Source organism: Vigna angularis, chromosome 10, assembly GCF_016808095.1.
Source record: "Vigna angularis cultivar LongXiaoDou No.4 chromosome 10, ASM1680809v1, whole genome shotgun sequence".
Lineage (NCBI taxonomy): Eukaryota > Viridiplantae > Streptophyta > Magnoliopsida > Fabales > Fabaceae > Vigna > Vigna angularis.
Window position 1 is genome coordinate 22,184,968 of NC_068979.1, and position 23,517 is coordinate 22,208,484.

Genomic DNA, 23,517 nt, shown 5'->3' on the forward strand with positions numbered 1-23,517 from the left:
TAAATAATGTAAAATAGGTTAATAATATTTATTAGAGAGAGAGAGAGAGAGAGAGAGAGAGAGAGAGAGAGAGAGAGAGAGAGAGAGAGAGAGAGAGAGAGAGAGAGAGAGAGAGAGAGAGAGAGAGAGAGAGAGAGAGAGAGAGAGAGAGAGAGAGAGAGAGAGAGAGAGAGAGAGAGAGAGAGAGAGAGAGAGAGAGAGAGAGAGAGAGAGAGAGAGAGAGAGAGAGAGAGAGAGAGAGAGAGAGAGAGAGAGAGAGAGAGAGAGAGAGAGAGAGAGAGAGAGAGAGAGAGAGAGAGAGAGAGAGAGAGAGAGAGAGAGAGAGAGAGAGAGAGAGAGAGAGAGAGAGAGAGAGAGAGAGAGAGAGAGAGAGAGAGAGAGAGAGAGAGAGAGAGAGAGAGAGAGAGAGAGAGAGAGAGAGAGAGAGAGAGAGAGAGAGAGAGCATAGCCGCGATGTCACTTTCGCTAAAATGATTTTGGTGCCAAAATCTCAAAACATTGAACCCCTTTTCCCTCTCATTTCAAACGAATTTCACCTTCCCTCCTCTTCTTCTTCGTATCAAAACCCTAACCCCCAAACCCCGCTTTCCCAATTTGTTATCCTTTGATTTATAATCCAAATTCCCCCCAATTTTTTTCAGTTCAAAAGCCTCCACCTTCATTTTTAGTCATTGTTCAATTGTTCAACATCATTTAAACCCCAAACTTTTCAACCCTAACTTTTCTCCGCCTCGCGAAATTCAATGTGTTTCTCACTCCCTTCACCCGCTAGGTCCGCAGAGGGGCCAATGGAGGTTTCTCCCGCTACTAATTTCGTTTCCGAAACTCTATGTCCCCCTGAATCGGTCGGCGATTGTTGCGATCATTCTGGTCGGTTATCGGCCGTCGGAGAATCTACTCTTCCGGTGGGTTACGGTGTTTGCGGCGAGGACGCTGCGCAAGAGAATTGTAATACGGACACGCAGTTCCGGCAGCTCAACAACGATTCGACTCTGCTGTTGACTTCTTGTTCACCCGTCTCGGCGGTGGCGCCGGAATCGTGGGTTACTACCCAAGGGAACTGGCTCTTAGATGAGAACGAGGGTTCAATGGGTGCAGAATCTGTCTTTGCAATTGGGCCTTCTAACATGGTTGTGGTCGTTGTTTTCTTTGGCTTTATTTTTTTAATGGTTTTTTCTCTTAATTTTTATACTGATGATATTGTGTTCCGTTTAACAGGGAGCAGGACTTTCGAATCTCGGCAATACGTGTTTTCTCAATGCTATACTGCAATGCTTTACACATACAGTGCCTCTAGTTCAGGGTATTCGTGCGTGTACTCATAATTTCCCCTGCCCTGGTGAGTTATGCTTGTTTGAATTTTAATTTTGGTGTTGTTTATACGTGTTTAGTTCTAGTGTATTGGGTGATCTGTAGTATTGTTGAGGGACCTGTCAGTTACTGATGATCAGCTCTTTGTTCATTACTTTTGTGGTTGACTGATTGAGCGGGGTGGATTATCTTTAGGATTGAAATTTCTAAAGCAGCGCCTTTACATCTGTTTGCTCCTTGCTGTTGTGTGTATGGTTTGAGTATCTGTCTATTTCTCTTGTATAGATTCTGATTTTTGTGATTGGAAATTTCAGGTCACATGGATCGCTTCTGTGTTATATGCACTTTTCGTGACCAGGTTGAACGTTCCTTGTCCGCATGTGGACGGACTCTCTCACCTTTGAAATTCGTGAACAATTTAAGTTGTATCCTTCTATTATGACTTCCATGATGATTGTTTAACTAGCTCGCAGTCTAATGTGGATCTGTGCCCACTCACTTGGTTGGAAGAATTAAGGATTGTTACTAGTAGTAACTTTTGCATGATTAGCTTGTGAAATATAACTTTTGAACACTGCAAGATTGATTTATTTTTTCACTTATGACTGTTGTAATCCATAACTATCATCATTACAGTTTTTTCTTCTGGATTTAGAAGATATCAGCAGGAGGATGCCCATGAATTCATGCAGTGTGCTTTAGATAAACTGGAAAGGTGTTTCCTAGATTTGAAGAAGACCGATTTAAATTTTGAAGATGATAATCTTGTACAGAAAGTATTTGGTGGTCGTCTCATAAGCAAAGTATGACAGTGAAGTACATTGTTAAACACTTTGGGTTTTGGCACCTTTATTTGTCTTGTGTTCGCATAGTTATCTTTTGTTGGAATTTTTGTTTTGGTTTTGATTAACAATGTTGTGTTTGCTAAATTGCTAATATTTATCTGTTCATTCTGTTTGTGTTTTAGCTTCAATGTTGTAGCTGTGGTTGCACTTCTGACACTTATGAGCCGTTAATTGACATGAGTTTAGAGATAGAAAGTGTAGATTCTCTTCCAAGTGCTCTGGAATCTTTTACTAAGGTGGAAAAGATTGACGCAAATTTTAGATGTGATAGCTGCAAGGAAGAAGTGTCCATGGAGAAGCAGCTTATGTTGGATTTGACACCATCAATTGCAGCATTTCATTTAAAAAGATTTAAGACCGATGGGATTCTTGTTGAGAAGATTGATAAGCATATTGATTTCCCATTGGAGTTAGACTTGCAACCATACACCATTTCTAATCAAAACAATGATGTGAGTTGTGGTTTTATTGCCGAACTTACATTTACTAGATCTTTGCACGTGTGTAGTTTTTTGGTTGTTTTGTTTCCCTCATGAATTCTGTGTTCTGACTCATTTTTATGCTGATAGGTACTGATGAAATATGATTTATATGCCATTGTTGTGCATACTGGATTTTCTTCTACTTCAGGGCATTACTTCTGCTTTATTCGCTCTGGTCCAGACACATGGCACAAGTTGGATGATTCAATGGTATTATTGTTTCCCCTTTAGATGTTCGTAGATATTTTGTGTACGTGTTCGATGTTAAAATGTTAGTTCTTCCTAATGTTTCTTCATGGTACTAGATATTTCATTGGCTATTGTGTTATTAAGTTAGAGAAATATATTTGACCTTTGTTTGATAGTTCATGCCTTTTGGTTTGACATGTTCAGTATACAGTTTCCTGTAGTTAAAAGTGATACTACCATAAATAGTTTAGTTTAGTTTAATATTACCTTGTTTCCTATATAAGCATGTAAAATTGCTATGATTGAACTATGGTAACATTCTGTGTTCTATTCTCCCAACATTTAGTCTTCCATAGCTTAAACAAGTTCGTTTCTTCTGTAGTTTCTTTTTCATGTGGTTTGTGCTATTGTAATTATTGTGTTGGTTAATGTTCATTCTAAAGTTAAAACATGTGTATCTGGGGTTTTTCTTCAGGTTACTGAGGTATCGGGAGACTCTGTACGGTCTCAGGAAGCATACATACTGTTTTATGCAAGACAGGGTACTCCATGGTTTTCTAGTATCATGGAATCTCAAAAGCAATGTTTGGATCCAAATATTTCAAGTACATCTCCTACGTCTGTTTTAGACGTTGGTGATGACATGGCTAAATCTAATCCCAGTTTTGTTCCAAGTACTGAAGAAGGTGGGGCTGGTGTATCCAAAGGATGTTCTGATCCTCCGTTTGATTATTTTTGTTCAGACAGACTTGCTTTTTCTGAAACAAATGACACTAAAGATGCTACTCATGGCTGTGGACAACTTCTCTACGGGTCAAATCAGGAGAGCATTTCTTTCCATAGCAGCTCTAAAGATGTTGAAACCCAAAAGTTTTCCAGGAACAGGGTGACCTTGGATGGTCGTTCCATGATTGATGGAAAATCTTATACGGAGAATGCTAGTCTTGATAATAACTATGATTGTGAGGAAGTTGTTGATTTAAGAGAGAGTGCTTGTTCACTATCTCTGCCTTCGCCTCCGCCCACCTCCCCTCTTGATGATGCTTCAGGTAGTGAATATAATTATGCTAATTGCCTTTTTTTTCAGCATTATCTCTATGGATGATTTGTTTGTTTAATAAGTTTGAGTTGGATTTGTCAGATAAATTTCGTGTCTTACGTGATAAATCGAAGGAGAGTAAGCAGAGCCGTAGAAGACCACTCAATCAGTGTAACAAGGATCCTGAACGACAAGAAGCTGTGAAATATCTGAACAAGACTGGTTCAAGGAGAGGGGAACTTTTGAAATATGTTCAAGATGGAGCTTCAAACAAGAGAAAAAAAGTGGATTCATTGCAGTGTAAGAAAACCACCTCTCTTGATCGCAAAAAATCAAACCAAACATCTGTCAGCCGCCCTGTGGCAGCTGGAATTTCACAGTGAATGGTCTTTTTGGTGTTTTGTTTATGTACTTGAATTGTTGTGGTGTAAAGCCTGAAGGAGTGATATATATGTTTAGACTTCTTAATATCACCACCGAATTGTATAGTTTCACACTCGAGAGAGAGTGGATGGATGTACTGGTTATCCGTATATGTTCCCTTTCTGCACAGGTGTAACATGTAGCCAGTGAGGACAAGAATGTATAATAAATAGTAACATCGTAAATAAGATAATCTTGACGTTGATTATGTCTGTTGGTAATTAAATCCGGTCTAGAGATATGCATGAGTTAATAACATATAATAACTTATATAAGTGAGGAGGGCAAGGTTCATGTTATAAATCAATTGAGATTTAATTAAAACTAAAATCTATTTTATAAGATGATATATGTAATTATACTATTCTGTGAGGCATGCTTAGCAGTGGAGTTCCTCTAAACAAAAATTTGGAACTCGAGTTTGTTATTCTTTTCTTGTCTAATTATCTGATTCGTTGTTGTCATTATTTGGTTGTTACAGATGCTTAGGCTTCTTAATGTCTTCATTTCATCCCTGGCTTTTCTCAAGTGCATTGGCATCCACATTTTCGTGGAGCACTGGCCTCTACTCTTTTTGGCTGCACTGGTCTTTTTAAGCTCATCGGTCTCGCACTTGTGAGATGCATCAGTCGCAGCATTTCCAAGGCGCACTTGCTAAACATTTTCTAGGGTTTTCTGGCCTCAAATTTATTCAATTTTTGTTTTTCTTTAATCTTTTTTGGGGCTAAATAAATTGTTTTCTTCTAACAAGCTAATGTTATCTCAGAGTATCTTATAGGATTTATTTTTCTTTTATACTTTAATTTATTACAAGTTTTATAAACATATCATATAATGTATATATGTATATTTTCTACGATTATTTGTTCTTGTATTATATATAAAGTGGACCACTTAGTTAGCCTAAACATATAGTAGTTTTGAGTATCTCTTCCAAACAGGCATTTCACCCCTAATCTCTAAGGGTTTCACGCAACACTTCCAAATTTTATCAAATTAGCCATTTCGAGGTTAAAAGGTACAAAAATTTATAAAAATTCAAAAGAATCTTTGATCAGATTCTTTCTAAATCTCTTTCTCCCTCTCACTTTAACGCTTCTCTCTCATTGCTCTCAATTCCTTTTTCCCTTCTCTTATTGATAGTAACATTCTTCAGTTAGGTTGGGCCAAAACTTAGAAAGAAACAAGGGGATGGTCCCAATAGACGGTATAGTTGCGAAAATGGGGTAAGATAAGGTAACGTGATGCACCCATGGTGGTGGTGAAGGAGATAACTCACAGTCTTGGGCTATATGGTGAAGATGGTGAATAGTTTGATGGTTTAATGAGAGGTTATGCCAACTCCATGAGGTAAGTGACTAGAGGGGTCTCTAGGGTTGCTCTAGTCTTGATCTAGGAAGTGCATGACCATAATTTGACAGCATAACATCACATTAATCCAAGATGAAATACAAGAGTGGGGACACCTTTATTTATAGGCCCATGACGTCTCCTTCTAACCATAAAAGCATCTTTTGAAAACCTTAAAGCGAAACCTAGCCACCATGCACTCTTTGGTTGAATATTGTTCACCATTAGGAGGGAGACATGTGTCACAAATCCTCTCCAATGGTGGAGAGACATGTGGCTACTACAAAAAGAAATTATCTCCACTCTTAAGGTGTCATGTGACCACTTCTAAAAAACAAATCCTCTCTAATGGAAGCTGGACACATGACACACACTTTCCACTTGGTTTGAATATCTAACTTAAGGAAAATCTTATGCTACTTAGGCCTTAATACAAGTCTTAATCAAACCTACACTACATGGCCGAATACAAGGCCTAAATCTTACACTACTCCTTCTTCTTCCATGATGGCCCAAGTGAAGCAAACATTTGTTTTTCCTTCTAAAGATGGTTCTTCTTGGAGGAGCTTGGCCATACTTCTAGTGGTTGGACCCTGGGCTATGAGTTTACCATCACCTATTTGTTTCTTCCACCTCCTTCACTTTTGTTTGTTCGTAACAAGTCCAACTTCCTTCCTCTTCCTGGTTGCTGTTATTCGGTGCATTTTTCGTTGAATGTTGGTGCTCCTTTCCCTTCAAAGTTCAATTCTTTTATTGATTTATTGTTTGTTTGTACGTGTAGAATTATATTGCATATATAGAATTAGAATTTGTATGGTTAGAAATTGTATTTGAAGTAAATGAGTGTGAGATAATAGGTTTGAAAGGAGTTTTGGATGAGAGAAAACATTAATATAGACATGAGTTTTTTGTAAAATCGAATTTGAAAATGCAAATATGTCTTTATCGGATTTGGAAAACTAATTTCTTTTTATCAAATTTCGAAAATCAATGAAGGCAGAATTGAATTTCCAAATTCGCTGGACGCAGAATCAGTTTTAGAAATTCAATTCTTGTTAATTTTAATTTAATTTTTTTAATAATTTAGTTTTATTTTAAATAAGATTTATAGTTATTTAATTTTTATATAATTAGAATTTGTTTTATTGTTAATAAAATTTTAGTATTTGATATGTATATAATTATTTTAATTAATTAATTATGTTTTTATTAAAATTTTGTATGTTTGAATTGTTTAATGTTTTAGTTGTTTTATAGTTTTTTAATTTTAAGATATTTTGTTATTTTTTTTAATAAAATATTAAGATTTTATAATTATATAAATATTTTAATTAATTAAATTTATTTTGAAGTAAACTTTTTTGTTTGTAATTATTTACTATTTTTTAATTTTTTTGAATTTAAAGTTTTTATTTGTAATAATGTATTAGTATTTTATAATTACATAATTATATTTGTAATAATTTGGAAAATTGATTTTGCTTTCATCGAATTTGAAAATTCGATTCTACCTTTATTGGATTTCGACATTCAATGAAGACAAAATCGGATTCCAAATATGATGAAAGCAAAATCGGATTTCTAAATATGATGAAGATAGATTTAATTTTCAAATTTGATTTTACGAAAGCTCATTTATAGATTAATGTTTTCTCTTGTCCAAAACTCTTTTCTAATCTATTTTTTCACACTCATTTACTTCAAACACAAATTCTAACTATACAAATTTTAATTCTACAAATGCAATCTAATTCTACACGTACAAACATAAAATAAATCAACAAAAAATTGAACTTTGAAGGGAAAAGAGGATCAACCTTCAATGAAAATGCAATGAAAAATAACAATCAGGAAGAGGAAGGAAGTTGGATCTATGACTAACAAACGAAAATGAAAGAAATGGAAGAAACAAATAGAAGAAGTAAAAAAGAAGTTGAGAATAACGAGAGAATGGAGAACAAAGTCAATGTACATGAAAGTGAGAGAGAGAAAGAGTTTTTAAGGTTTAGAAATAATCTGATTAATGATTTTTTTCGAACTTTTTAAAATTATTTTGCCTTTTAATTCGGGATGTAATGGTCATTTTAATAAAATTTAAGGATATAAGATGAAATTCTTGGAGGTGAGGATAAAACGTCCTTTTTAATGCCTTTTGAAACCCAGGAATCAAACACCAATAGAAATGTTGTGGTTGTGACAGATATGTCACTCTTAGACTCATGTCACGGTTTAGCATTCCACTTGTATAATTTAACCTACTTAAATGTTATCGCTTTAATTAGCAAAATCGACGTAGTTTAATTTTGTATCTAAAAGTAATGTTCATTACTTCCTTTACCAAAATCCACTAATAATTACTATTCTGGTTAAGACGAAAGAAAATCCACTCATTAATTGTATATTAAATGATGTATAAGGGATTTGACTTTTCTTACTAGTGTAAGCATTTGACTTTCGGTACTCATGTTATTTTTTTAGAAAAATAATATTTTGATACACATAATTTTTTCATAGTTATTTAATATTTTTTATATATATTTATATATATATATATATATATATATATATATATATTAAATATGAAAATTCATTTTATATAATCATTTTATTCCTATAATATATGTTAAATAAACATAAATATATATCTTGTTATTACTATTCTTGTTATTTGTAAAGCACAAGATGGTATGGGAATACGAATTTGGATTTCTGAACTCTTCATATTTCAATAATCTTAATGTCTGCTGACCTAGAAATTTTTTATGACATTTTAGCATTTTCTTTACGTTAATACCAGTTGGAGACATTCGGTCATTTTTCTCACAGTCATATAATATTTATTATTGTTATTACTATTATTCACTCTCCTCTTTTATATCACCAATTATTGTATCTATTTTTTCTCCCTCTTCTCTCTTTTCCTGGATATCATCATATTTTTCTCCTTTGTTTTTATAGAACTTTCTAGCTTACCACTCCAACTTATAATGGAATTAAATACTAAATGATCAGTATATTCTGTCCTATACATTTGAATGTAGTTGGTATAATTTTCTTAATTAGTTAAAATATTTACTATGTATTGTTTTATCTTACTTTTACTGAACACGTTGAATAATCATTTCCATATAACAAATAAATAAGCATTCATTATATTAGATGAGTAGGATATCAGGTATAATGTGATTTGGTGAGAGTAAGTTTAGAGATTAGTACCAACTAATATTTTTTTTCTAGTAATTGAACGTGATTGTTTGCACCAAGATGGAGCAGAAAGAGATTCTCAAACTCAGCATATTTCTTCCATATAAATAGAAAAACAAGTACAAGAAGAAGAGAATAGTTTTACCGTAATGCAATTAATAATTATAGATATATTTGCGTACATAAAAATCTTTAGTTTATAAAAAGGTGCTTGTTAAGTTATTATTATTATCATCATGCTTATTCTTTCCAAGGCTTCACTTCGAAATCTAGTGTGCTTTGTAGACAAATTCTTAGGGAACATAGCCACCATGGCCCCCACCACTTCCACCACCTCCTCCGTAACCACCACCATGTGCTCCACCTGCCCCATACCCACCTCCTCCACCGGCGCCGCCACCATATCCACCTCCATGGGCTCCTCCATCACCATAACCTCCTCCACTCCCACCTCCACTTCCACCACCTCCTCCGTACCCAATGCCATGTTCCCCACCGGCACCATACCCTCCCCCAGCTCCACCTCCTTCACCACCTCCATAGCCAGCAGCACCATGATCTCCACCAGCACCATATCCACCTCCACCTCCTTGACCTCCTCCATAGCCACCACCATGCTCTCCACCATAACCTCCGCCTGTTCCAGCTCCTTGGCCACCCCCATATCCTCCACCATGCTCTCCACCGGTACCGTACCCTCCACCAGCTCCACCTCCTTGACCACCCCCTGATCCTCCACCGTGCTCTCCACCCGCACCGTATCCTCCACCAGCTCCTCCTCCTTGTCCACCACCATATCCACCTCCATGCTCTCCACCCGCACCATATCCTCCACCAGCTCCACCTCCTTGTCCACCACCACCAGCATACCCTCCACCTGCTCCACCTCCACTTCCTTGACCACTACCACCATAACCACCACCATGTACCCCACCTTCACCGTATCCTCCACCTGCTCCCCCTCCACCTCCTTGACCACCCCCGTAACTGCCCCCTTGCTGTCCTCCTGCACCACCACCAGCTCCTCCACCCGTACCATATCCACCTCCCTGTGCTCCTCCTGCACCATACCCACCTCCACCACCAGCACCACTACCGCTACCTCCTCCATACCCAATGCCATGTTCCCCACCGGCTCCATATCCCCCTCCTGCTCCACCTCCTTCACCTCCACCATAACCACCACCATGCTCTCCCCCACCACCATAAGCCACACCGCCACCGCCACCACTTCCACCACCACCACCATATCCATGATCACCACCATATCCTACTCCCCCACCCTGTCCTCCGCCACTACCACCTCCATACCCAACAACTCCATGCTCCCCACCATATCCACCGCCACCACCCGAGCCGCCACCTCCACCAGCTCCATAACTTCCAGCAGCAGCACCACCATAACCACCAGCAATGCCATGGCCTACACCATATCCAGCATCAAAGGTGAGAAGGGTCCTTGTAGCAGAACATAGACCCAGAGCCAACAGTAGTGAGAAAAGAAAAGTGGGAAATCCGTGTATAGTAGCCATGGGATTGAAGTGAAGATGAAATCGCAGAAGGTAGGTTGGTTTAGAAGTGACGAAGGTTGAAGGGTATTTATAGGGATTGGGAAGGCGCGTTGAGAGCAAAGAGTGGTTGAAGCACATGGATATGAAAGTTGGATGTCCCCACAGTGTGGTCCATTAAGCAAACATGTACAAAGATACACTGAAAGCACTCATACTGGAGCTACCCTCACACCATTCTCATTGTGTGCTTCTGCTGTCTTCCACATCCAACGGAATATGCAGCAGTATCCATACAACAAACCTACGCTTTTTTCTTTTCTTTTTTCAACAAACCCTTTTTCTATATGCCTACCTACCTATACCTCCCACCGCCACTCACCACTGTTTTTTTACTTTCATAATCTTCTTCTTCCATTCCTTTTTCATGCCCTACCACACTTGTCATCCACCATTAATTTCTCTTATTCTAATAACACTATAATAGACCAATTTACTACTAATAGTACTACCTTATTTTTTCTTTAATTAGTTAATCGCTCGATGAATTACAAGATACAAGATTTTATTAAGTGGTTAAGAAACAAACTGTGATACAAACACCTAAGCACAAGAAAGAAGAGAAATAGAGAAGGAAGCAGAGAAAAGAAGTCTCTGTGTATTTTGTGTATTGTATATTTTATACAAGCAGATAAGGATTACATATATAGGAAAAGGAAACACTGAAAACAGAAAAGATAAATAGAAAACCAGAAAAGCAGAAGGAGGTTATGAATCTTTAATTAGTGTTAAGTTGCTGCATTGAAAAAAAAACGTGACTAAAAGACAAATAAGATTTATACGTGTTGTACCGAGCTTTGTACACACTGTACAAAATATTGTATTTCTTAAAAATACGTGACTTTAGTTAAGGGTCATCATATAAACATTTTCTTCCAAGCATTATATTTGTATGCGAACTGGTTGAAGATTCTTTTATATTGAAACTCGACAAACAATGACTATATCCAAAAAAAGAGTAATATTTTCTATCACAGTTTCGCTTATACAACTAAATACACATTATTCATACTTATGATCAATATTTAACTCCTTATATAACTACAGCATTACAATGACTTCATATACGTGTTATCATATAATCTATATTTTTATAACAAGTCTAGTTTAACATCTCTGCAAATTCTCAATTCACATGGAAGATTTATCTCGCATTAGTTGAGCATACACTAAATATGTTATATAATGAATAGAATAGTCTTTTTTTTATAGAAAAAAAAATGTTTTTTAACAATTTTTTTACGTGATAGTTTGTTCATCTATTTCAAATAAATAAACTCATAAAACGGTGATACATAATTTATTGTAGAAAAATTATTAAAAAAAGTAGTTAAAATAGTTCTTTATACAGATGATAAATATATTTTCCATTTCATTTTCAAAGTGAAAAATATATTACTGTACAGTTCTTTTTCTTTATTTCATCTTATCAATTTTATTGTTTTTGCACTTTTGTTTCTATTTTATGTTTTAAATATTACAGTAATTTATTAAATGATGCAAGTTCGTATTTATTTTTTATAACAAAGTCTTCAAGTTGGCATGTTTTCCATCATGGCTTCTTTAACCTAGTTTCTCGCAAGAAAGACACTCATAACGGAAGTTCATGGAATAGGGCAATGTAGTCTTGCATGTATATGATTAATAAATACATCACCAATCAAATATCGTAAAGAGTCTTGCGTGTATACATCAATATTAGTGTAAATCTTGCAGAGCTTCAACCCATTCGACTTATATGTAAAACATAAATTAGAATAGAATGCATAAATAGTTTATCAGCATTCTCGTACCCTTACATTTTCTTATTATTGTTACTATAGCCACACCGAGCTAGCTACCATATTTTCTCAGGTAATGTATTCATCTCAGGGGTAGTATCCACCACCGTGGCCACCACCTTCGCCACTCCCACCACCACCTCCATACCCACCCCCACGTGCACCTCCACCGCCATAGCCTCCACCGCCACCGCCACCAGAGCCACCCCCACCCCCACCAGCTGCTCCACCACCGTATCCTCCACCGGCTCCTTGTCCAGCTCCCTCACCACCACCATATCCTCCTCCATTTGCTCCGCCAGCACCTCCTCCACCACCCCCACCACTTCCACCTCCTCCTCCTCCACCATTGGCTCCACCGTAGCCACCACCAGCCCCACTCCCTTCCCCGCCTCCATAACCACTACCAGCACCCCCTGCACCACCGCCTCCTCCTCCCCCACTTCCACCACCATAACCACCCCCATTTGCTCCACCTCCGCCATATCCTTCACCACCACCCTTACCGGCCCCTCCTCCGTATCCACCTCCATCAGCAGCACCGCCACCGCCACCACCGTTTCCTCCACCACCACCGTGTCCACCACCCGCAGCCCCATATCCAGCACCGGCACCTTCACCTCCTCCAGCTCCTTCTCCGTAGCCACCAGCACCGTGCTCTACTCCAGCACCTCCTCCTCCGCCGCCGCCACTTCCTCCACCACCGCCATATCCACCAACAACAGTGCCAACATGCAAGTTGACACGGTCCTCTAGAGTGAGGAGTGTTCTTGCAGCAGAGCAAATTCCTAAACAAACAAACACAAAGAGAATGTTACCGAGAACTACTTTAGAAGTTGCCATGGCAAAGTGTGATTTTGGAATGCTAAGTGCTTGTGTATATATAGTAATGGGCCTGGCCCATTACACAAATGGAGGGGCCCTAAAGTGTATTTTAATTTCTCGAAGTCTGGCCCACTGCACATGCAGTAGTTGGTTGGGTTCAAGTACAGAAAATCGCACTATAAGACCCACTGCTGTGCTTTTGCTGTCAACCACCACAACCATTACAGTGATCATGTTCTCACTTATCACTGTGCTACCTACGCAAGATCATGTTCTTAACCTATTCTCCTTTCTCTGATAAAACCTATATCCGTTTTCTCTTTAGAATGTCGGAATCATTCATCTTGGATGTTCACACTTAGCACCATGACCACCGGAACCAATTCTCTTTTTCTTTCAAATTTCAAGTTCAGCAACTTGATCATGATGTGGACTTATCCTTATACATCACTTGGCTTGTTATACATCACTTGGCTTATGAACACACTGTATCCTTTTCTTTAGATAATGCAAAATGTATCGTATGTAATGTAGACCGAGCGGTCACGGAATAAGACTGATCGATCTATCTGTTGTTCGGTTCATCCACTTAAGATCGATTGGTCTATCTATTGTAACAACGCTTGTCAACTCTACTGTAGTAGCGCTCGTCAACAAACCAGGTTAAATGATGTTGGGACACAATTGAGCTAGCATTTAAGTTATTGAACTAATAATCGAGCAAAGGATAAAATAATCAAGGATATCTGATTAAAGATATTCATAAAGCTGTTTATGAGCAACCAACCGAATCTTCAGGTAAGTTTGTTATTATTTCGTCTATGAAGCACTTATAAATACAATGACAGAGACAAAAGCTAGGTACATTCCACTTACGTTTCATTGACGTTCCCTTCAGGGTCTACTCATACTCAACTCATATTCTCAAATATTCAAACAGTGATAACCATTCACTAAATAGTAAACCAAGAGTCGAGGCTCTTCAAATCACACGTCTAACTTGAGCGTCGAAATATCTTTTATAGGTACCTCCCCCCTCTGCTGGTGAAGGAGAGCGAACGGTGCGAATCGAAGGATGAGCGTGCGACAAAGTCATCCAGAAGCGGCAAAGTCACGTCAGAAAGGTTCGTCTCTCCGTCCCACAAAAATATCTACCGAAACATTTTGGCGTCCACCGTGGGGCCGGGGGCATCCCTTATCACCACAAGGAACCGGACAAGGATGCAGTCTCACCATTAACGTCAACAAGCTTCTACGGCTTTACAGATAATTATTTTGATATAGATTCATTTTATTATTTAATTTACATGATTTAATTTAAATATATTAATTCAATATTATAATATTGTTCAAGATTTATTAAGAGTCCAATGATGCACTCACCACTTAGCCAAATTTGGCATCAAGTGTTCAACCATGTCATAGGAATTCGGCCATTCGGCCTCGCAAGTATTAGGCCGTTCGGCCTCACAAGAATTCGACCATTCGTCCTCACAGGTATTCGGCTCTTCGGCCTCAACTATTAGACCATTCGGCCTCAAAGGTACTCGGCATTTCGGCCTCCACTACTCGGCCTTCCATGGGCTCAGGTGTAGGTGATAGAATCCTACAAATCATAACGTCGAGAGGTAAAGCCCTCTCATTAGGAAGTTGTCCAAGAACTCCTAGTGCAAAGCCGAGGTAAAGCCCGTTCCCTAGGAATAATTCCTAGGTCAAAGTCAAAGCAAAGAGGTAAAACCCTCTCTCTAGGAACTCCTAGTGCAAAGCCGAACGATAAAGCCCGTTCCCTAGGAAGAACTCCTGGGTCAAAGTCAAAGCAAAGAGGTAAAACCCTCTCGCTAGGAAGTTCTCCAGGAACTCTTAGTGCAAAGCCGAACGGTAAAGTCCATTCACTAGGAAGGACTCCTAGCTCAAAGACCGAGAGGTAAATCCCTCTCGATGATGTTGAAGACCGAGAGGTAAATCCCTCTCGTCCACCAAAAAGCTGATGATAAAGACCGAGAGGTAAATCCCTCTCGTCAACCAGAAGGCTGAAGACAAAAACCGAGAGGTAAATCCCTCTCAGCCGAGAGGTAAATCCCTCTCACCAGAAAGATGAAGTTAAAGACCGAGAGGTAAATCCCTCTCGGTTGAGAGATAAATCCCTCTTGCTAGAAAGTTGAAGTCAAAGACCGAGAGGTAAATCTCTCTCGACTGAGAGATAATCACTCTCGCCAGAAAGTTGAAGTCAAAGACCTCTCGGCTGAGAGATAAATCCCTCTTGCTAGAAAGTTGAAGTCAAAGACCGAGAGGTAAATCTCTCTCGGCTGAGAGATAATCACTCTCGCCATAAAGTTGAAGTCAAAGACCGAGAGGTAAATCCCTCTAGCCAGAAGGTTGAAGTCAAAGATCGAGAGGTAAATCCCACTCGGCCGAGAGGTAAATCCCTCTCGCCAACAAACTGAAGTTAAAAACCGAACGGTAAAGCCCGTTCCCTAGGAAGAACTCCTAGGTCAGAGTCATAAAGCCAAGAGGTAAAGCCCTCTTGCTAGGAAGTTCTCCAGGAACTCCTAGTGCAAAACCGAACGGTAAAGCCCGTTCCCTAGGAAGAACTCCTAGGTCAGAGTCAAAGCAAAGAGGTAAAACCCTCTTGCTAGGAAGTTCTCCAGGAACTCCTAGTGGAAAGCCGAACGGTAAAGCCCGTTCCCTAGAAAGAACTCCTAAGTCAGAGTCAAAGTAAAGAGGTAAAACCCTCTCGCTAGGAAGTTCTCCAGGAACTCCTAGTGCAAAGCCGAACAGTAAAGCCTGTTCCCTAGGAAGAACTCCTAGGTCAAAGTCAAAGCAAAGAGGTAAAGCCCTCTCACTAGGAAGTTCTCCAAGAACTCCTAGTGCAAAGCCGAACGGTAAAGCCCGTTCTCTAGGAAAAACTCCTACAAAGCCGAACGGTTACAAACATTATTTGTGGAATCTAATCCGGCCTTATAAAATGGCCGCTCAGCCTATTGAAATTCAAAAGAGAAGTTATAAAGTCCACCATTTCGCCTGCAGCGAGCAACGACTAAAAACAACCTTCCTCAAACTCATAAGTCCTATAGTTAACCACGGCTAAAGCCGAACGCTTAACTCGGATTTGGGGGGCATAATGTATCAGATGTAATGTAGACCGAGCGATCATGGAATAAGGCCGATCGGTCTATCTGTTGTTCGGTCCATCCACTTAGGATCGATCGGTCTATCTACTGTAGCAACGCTCGTCAACTCTACTGTAGCAGTGCTCGTCAACAAACCAGGTTAAATGATGTTGGGCCACAATTGGACCAACATTTAATATATTGGACTAATAATCTAGCAGAGGATAAAATAATCAAGGATATCTGATTAAAGATATTCATAAAGCTGTTTATGAGCAACCAACCGAATCTTCAGGTAAGTTTGTTATTATTTCGTCTATGAAGTACTTATAAATACAATGACAGGATCAAAAGACAGGTACATTCCACTGACTCCCTTCAAAGTCTACTCACACTCAACTCATATTCTCAAATATTCAAACAGTGATAACCATGCACTAAATACTCAACCAAGAACCGAGGATCTTCAAATCACACACCTAACTTGAGCGTCGAAGTATCTTTTGCAGGTACCTCTCCCCTCTGCTGGTGAAAGAGAGCGAACAGTACAAACCGAAGGAGCGTGAGCGACCCATCGAAGGACGAGCGTGCAGTCTATATTGCAAGAGAGCGAGCGACAAAGTCATCCAGAAGCTGCAAAGTCACGTCGGAAAGGTTAGTGTGTCTGGAACGAATTGAAGATATTGTACCAGATATATACTGTTTGAAGGTACACATATAATATATCATAGTATTAATGTGCTGTTCATTGGAATATTATATAAGGTTTTGATTCAACCGGTAGAATGACATTATAATTCATTATAAATGACGGAGTGGAAAGATTTCTTCCTAAAAATTAAACAATTGGTCTTACTCTGAACTGGGATTTTTAACTATGGAAAAATATATTAAAATTACTGCTACGAAGAACAAGACGTAGAGAGCAGTATGTAAAAGAAAACAATTTTTGTTTGCATTGGCAAACAAAAATCGAATAAGAAGAGCCTTTCTGCATGTGGGCATGTGTGAAGTGGATTATAAGGTATGAAGCATGAAACTGTTTACCTTACTCCAGCTATATATCACTAACATTGAAAATGGGGAAGCAGCTTCTAGAGTAGCAGTACATGAAATTGAAAGTATGGTATAGTGGATGATCACATGAAAATTAGAAGATTGCGGGATCCACCCATCATCTTCTGCTAGTATAGTGGATTTCCCTTTTTCCTTTCACTCTTATCTTCCACCAGAAATGTTTGACTCTAGCAGCAATGTGTTGCCCACTACAAGAGTTATCGACTCCACGACTGTGTTGTATGTTCGACCATGTTTAATATATTAATTCAAACTAAATTATTAATCTATATAAAGTTTCCAAGTAGCTTATATATTCACTGGAACATGGAGTTTTGTTTGATACCCAATGCTAACCTTCTCTTTATTGTAAGGTAACCTTATACCAAGTATTAAATAGGCTGTTGTTTATAATTAATTAAAGATCTTTGAGTTCAGCATTCTGAAAATTTCCACCTTCCAACCAATTTGAAGGCCTAGTGTGAAGATTTGGCGAATGATTTTGTGTAAGAGGTTCTTACACGATTGAGATATGATTAGTAATTACATGCTGTAATATTAGACTACTAATCTTATATCGTTTAGCAGTTTACTCGTATCCTAATTAGATAGGATATTATTTAGTGGTTATATTAGAAATACTCACGTGACTTAGAGCACTGAACATGTGTCTTCTCATGCTGCGTCTCATGTTTGATAATTATAACATAATTCATATATAACTCATAGTCTGTATTTGGTTAACCAGGAGTTGTAATGTTTGAGTTCTCTTGAGTGAAAAGTTTGTTGAGTGAGAAAACTCTCTCTTGTATTGATTTAGTAAATTTTAATTGTGGATAGATTGAAGTTTGTTAACAATTCATTTAAACCTAGTTAGTTCTTCTTCTTTTTTCAACACTTTCTATGCTTTTTATGTGTTTGTATGTTAGTTAATTATGAGTAAATTTGACACACACACCTCCATAACCTTCAAATATAACCATATACACTTAGCTTCTATATCAGATATACGACTTGGATAACCAACCTGTCATCCAATATAAATTTTATTTTGTTAAGATTAAGTATAAAATGTGAAATGAAATAATTCTTGACAACAAATACTTATCTATTAGGGTCTGCGATTAAATTTTTATTTCTTATTTCCTACTCAATATTTGATCTTCTACCTACCATCTTTAATAATCTGTAAATTACGATTGTAATTGCTAAGTTTAAAATTAAATAGTGAGATTTAATTACTGTTTTAAGTGACTAAATTTCAAATTAGCAATTTGATTGAAATATAGAGTTATAAAATTTCCTCAATCGTGTGATGTCGACATGTGGTTATTAACTGTCGTGGAATTTGGATGCGCATTTTACCTTCTGGGTCTACGTGTCCTTTGAAGCCCAAGTATGAACATCGCACAGTGTTTCTCCCTCACATCTAAGCTTTCTTCCTTCACCTCCCAGTTTCTCTTAATGTCTAAACTACCCTTTTCATAAGAATGATGTTTTTTTCTCTTCCATAAATATCCTAGCCATCTACCACCTAGTTTTTTCTTAGTCCCGTATTTCCCTACTTGATGGAATTTTAGAATCCAATTTAAAAAATTACTAAATTTTAAAACTAATTATATTTCGAAATTTGATTAAGAAAATTATTAAATTTCAAAATTTGATTTAAAAGATTGTAAAATTTTAAAATTTAATTAGATTTTAAAATTCAATTAAGAAACTTATCAAGTTTTGAAATTTGATTAGGGAGGTCACCAAATTTCAAAAATTTTGTAAATATTTTTACTGAATTTTGAAATTTGGTTTTCATTTTATCAATCTTTTCAGAATCTGGTTTATGTTGAAATCAGACACATTATTTATTTATTTTTCTTTTTTTAAATTTTCTTTAATATAATTTTAAATATGTTTTATTTGTTTTAATTTATTAAATTATATTTTAAAATATTAAAATATTAAGATATGTTAAAATATTAGACCAAATAATACTAATTATCATATATTAAATAATAGTAATAATAATAATAAAAAATAGTAATAATAATGATGATCATGATAAAAAATAATAATAATAATAAAAATAGTAATAATGATAATAATAAAAAAAATAATAATAATAACAATAATCATAATAATAATAATAATAAATTATTATTATTATATTATTATTTTAAAATATTATATTAAACTAAATGTTTATTAAGTTTTAACTTAGAAATCAAAATTTAGAAAAATGTGTTAACCGGATTTTAATCGATTAATATATATTAAATTTTACTATTTTGATTTTGACAAAACCAATTATTTTATCATAATTTACTATTATTATTATTATTATTATTATTATTACTATTTAATATATGTTAATTAGTATAATTTAATATATCTTAATATTTTAATATTTTAGAGTATAATTTATTAAACTAAAACAAGTAAAACATATTTAAAATAAAATAAAAAATTAAAAAAAAAGAAATAAATAAATAATGTGCTTGATTCCAACCTATGTATTAGATTTCAAAAAATCGATAAAATGATAATCGGATTTTAAGATTGAAATATTTATTGAATTTTGAAATTTTGGAAAAAATGTTTATCAGATTTTAAAATCTGATGTATTATTAATCAAATTTTGCTATTTTATAAATTTTGAAATGTAGTTATTTTTTAAATATGATTTTGAAATTCAGTGAGTTTTTAAACTGAATTTAAAAATTTAGTAATTTTTTTACTGAATTTCGAAGATCAATGATTTTTTTAATTAAATTTTAAAACTTATTAATTTATTAAACTAGATTTCAAAATAGGATCAGTTCTAGGACATATGAAGACTTGGAATGTAAGGACACTAAATTTGATTTTTAGTGATAATTTTTAGTGAAGACAAAACTATAAATTGTGAGACGCAGGGAGATAACTTAAACGTATATGGAGAAGCTCCCAACATTGCATTTTCAAGGCCCATTGTGTGCGTAAGCCCCAACCTCAGAAGAGATTTAAACAAATACATTCGCTAATGTTTTCACGTTTGTCCCTTGTTTTCTTTTTGTGGGTGTTAATTCCTGTATCCCATCAAAGTTTCTGAAAATAATAATAATAATAGGAATTGATGAGTGTATTCAGAAAAAAAAGTGAGTGGATGTTTTCCATAGAAATATTTCTGCAAGTGATTTAATACGTTTTGGAAAATAAAATTAGAAATAATGAATTAGGAAATTTTTTGATGGAGTGCAGAAAGTAACAGACCGTTTTTTTTTACTGAAAAAGATGACTCAAAAGGATTCATAGGATTTGTCCTGACACTTTTTATTAAAATTTATATAATTGCGTTCAATGATCTCTACGTCTCACCTGTTTCTTCTTGCATCTCCTATTTTACACATTTATTCTTCATTTATTAAAAGCTAAATGAAAATTAATGATGAATTAATGATCTTTAACCACCAGCAACCCTCCTAACCCCAACAACCATAAATGATATAAACCATAAATATTATTTGTTGCCCTACATGCACTCCCTTCGCTGTTGTTATTTTTTTACTTTCATTCTTCACCGTACTGTTATATTGTTTTTAGATTCAGAGTTGTAGTGGTTGTGCCCGGTGGTGTTGTGATAGTAGTAGAGGAGGAAGAAAGCACAGTGTTGGTGGTGCTGTGGACAGTGGAGGAGGAAGAAAGCAGCGAAAGCTCACATGTTAGTAAATTATTTGAAGTAAACTGTCGTTGGAGATGCGGTTAACAGTGGCACAGTTCGAACGCCGATTACACCAGGCTGAAATTCGAATTTCGGCTTACCCCCAACCGCACTTCGAACTGCGGTTTAGGGGTGCCGCACTTCCAAGTGTGGTTTCACTGTGCAGGCTTTTTTTTAACTGAGCCTTCATATGCTTATCAATTTATGTTTATTAGGATATTGCATTCTGAATCCTCTATCATTTTTGTTGTTTATTTACTGTGATATTATGGTTTATGCTTGCTTATGATCTTTATTTGCATATTGTATTATGGATCATGTCTCATTGTTGTTTATTGTTATATTATGACTTATAGTATGTTTGAGTATGTATGATATCCAGTTTGATTTACATCATGCTAATGTTAGATTGACAATAAGATGAGAGCAAAAAGTTAAAAAGAGACCTAAGCATAACTGTTATGTTACCATTTTTTATCTTGGCTTCATATCCAAGACTCATTTACCTAGTGTCTTTTAACTTGGAGTTTTGACATACCTATTGATATGACTTTAATCTTTAGATGGAATGTCATGGTCCTCTTAGATTAGATATTACTAGTCATCTTGGTTATATTTCTTATTGGTAAATTTGAAGCAACTAAGGAAGTGTTCAACTATTTTTTTATGAAGTGGTGTTAGAAACAAAAATTCATTTACCAAATTTTGATAGACTTTTAACATATTAAAGTTATTTTAAACTATATTAATATTAAACTATACGTGTTAATGAATTATTATTTCATTTAATTTTTTTATTTAGTAGTTAGTTTATAAAAATTTATGTTATATTGTATTGTAATAATTTTTGATGTATTAGTTAGTAATTTAAGTGTATTTTTTATGTAATAGTTAATATTTTTTTTTAAATTTTTTATTTGTTATTAATTGTTCAATGTTTTATACGTGAAGTTATATTTAATTTAGAATAAGTTTAAATTTTTTATTTAGTATTTAGTTTAGAATATTTTTTGTTATTTTTTATTTATTGTATACAATTTTTATGTGTTAATTTTTTTAAGTTTTGATTTAATTTATAAGATGTTTATATTTAGTAATTTTTATTTAAATTTTAAAATTTTTCGTTAATTTTTTAATTGTTATTTCTTAAATTTTAATATTATAATGTTTATTGTAGGTTGTATTTAATTATATAAGATGAATAACTATTCATTTATCGATTCTCAAATAAATTATGATTTTATGTCATAATTTTATTATTTTCTAAATGAAGTCGGTGAGGGTGATTATACAGATAACTTTTTCACTGATCAAATCTTCCCATCACGCGTCGATTTAATTGAATGGGTTCAAAAGATTGCATTCGACCTTGGATTTGTTGTCGTGATTATAAAATTTGACACAACAACTAGTGAAGCTGGAAGAAAGACATTCATTGTGTTAGGCTGTGAAAGGAGTGGGAAGTAAAGGAAGTATAAGCCAGATGTTCAGCCTAGTGTATCTGACACAAGAAAATGTGAGTGTCTGTTTAGGTTAAGGGGTAAACCTATGAAGGACACGGTTGAGTGTTAAAGGTTATGTGCGACTATCACAACCATGAATTAGTAGAGACTTTGGTTGGTCATCCTTTCGAGGGGAGGTTAAATGCTGCTGAACAGTCAATTCTTGTTGAAATGACTAAGAGTCAAGTTAAGCCCTCAAATATTCTTTTGACTCTTAAAGAACATAAAGAAGATAACGTGACGACAATAAAAAAAATATATAACGCGAGATACACTTTCAAACGATCTTTGAGAGGATCGAGAACGGAAATGCAATAGTTGATGATGTTGTTAGATATAGACAAATACATCCAGAGAAGTAGATGTTTGGACGATTTGGACATAGTAAGTGACCTGTTTTGGACACATCCCGATTCAGTGCACCTGGTAAATTCATTTAATATTGTCTTCTTAATGGATACGACGTACAAGACAAAGAAATATCGTTTTTCGTTGCTTGAGATTGTAGGAGTCACATCCACTGGATTGACATTCACAACCGCCTTTGCATTGCGTTGTTGTCACTGACAGAGACCTTACTTTGATAAATGTCATTAGCAATGTCTTTCCTGAGACGTATCATATGCTTTTTACATTCCACATTATGAAGAATGTGAAAGCGAAATGTAAGATGTTAGTGGATAATGTTGAGGCACGGGATGTGTTGATGGAAGTTTGGCAAAATGTGATGGACTGTGACGACCAGTCGATGTTTGATGCCTATGTTCATCGTTTTGAGTATGCCTCTGCATCATGGCCTCTATTTTTTTATTGTGTGAGCCATACTTGGATCATTCCGTAGAAGTCATACTTCGTCAAGGCGTGGACGAACAAAGTGATGCATCTAGGAAACACTACAACAAACTGGTAATTGTTATTGGTAAATTGTTTACTTATATATTTCATATTTGTTGTGATAGCATTAATGTGTTTTGTGACAGGGTTGAGTCTGCACATTGGAACCAGAAGAGATTATTGGGGTTTAGTATGAGAGACCTATGCTCGTGTTGGGATGCTATGCATAACGTCATTGTCCTACAACATAATAAGATCATAGCGTCCTTTGAACAAAGTCTTAACGTAATGAGTGATGCTTATA

The 23,517-nt window shown here is 35.9% G+C and overlaps 3 protein-coding genes across 4 annotated transcripts; 1 reads left to right on the forward strand and 2 right to left on the reverse strand.

Annotated features, from left to right (window-relative positions):
• The first annotated feature begins 413 nt into the window (after positions 1 to 413).
• Positions 414 to 5,067, forward strand: LOC108338465 (ubiquitin carboxyl-terminal hydrolase 21). Of its 2 annotated transcripts, XM_017575365.2 has the most exons (9): positions 414 to 1,130; positions 1,219 to 1,339; positions 1,626 to 1,736; positions 1,948 to 2,114; positions 2,279 to 2,608; positions 2,726 to 2,848; positions 3,303 to 3,876; positions 3,969 to 4,166; positions 4,771 to 5,067. In XM_017575365.2, exons 1-9 carry the CDS (start codon positions 744 to 746, stop codon positions 4,776 to 4,778), a joined length of 2,019 nt encoding a protein of 672 aa, XP_017430854.1. In that variant the 5' UTR covers positions 414 to 743; the 3' UTR covers positions 4,779 to 5,067. The 2 variants fall into 2 exon arrangements, with proteins under 2 accessions (XP_017430854.1, XP_017430853.1); XM_017575364.2 differs by lacking the exon at positions 4,771 to 5,067 and having other exon boundaries at positions 3,969 to 4,497.
• A 3,839-nt stretch (positions 5,068 to 8,906) lies between these two features.
• Positions 8,907 to 10,432, reverse strand: LOC108337384 (glycine-rich cell wall structural protein 1.8). Its single transcript, XM_017573904.2, has one exon. The coding sequence runs from the start codon at positions 10,373 to 10,375 to the stop codon at positions 9,137 to 9,139; it is 1,239 nt and encodes a 412-aa protein (XP_017429393.1). The 5' UTR covers positions 10,376 to 10,432; the 3' UTR covers positions 8,907 to 9,136.
• A 1,847-nt stretch (positions 10,433 to 12,279) lies between these two features.
• On the reverse strand, positions 12,280 to 13,035 carry LOC108336727 (glycine-rich cell wall structural protein 1.0). The gene has a single exon (XM_017573193.1). It carries the CDS (start codon positions 13,033 to 13,035, stop codon positions 12,280 to 12,282), a length of 756 nt encoding a protein of 251 aa, XP_017428682.1.
• Positions 13,036 to 23,517: the final 10,482 nt, after the last annotated feature.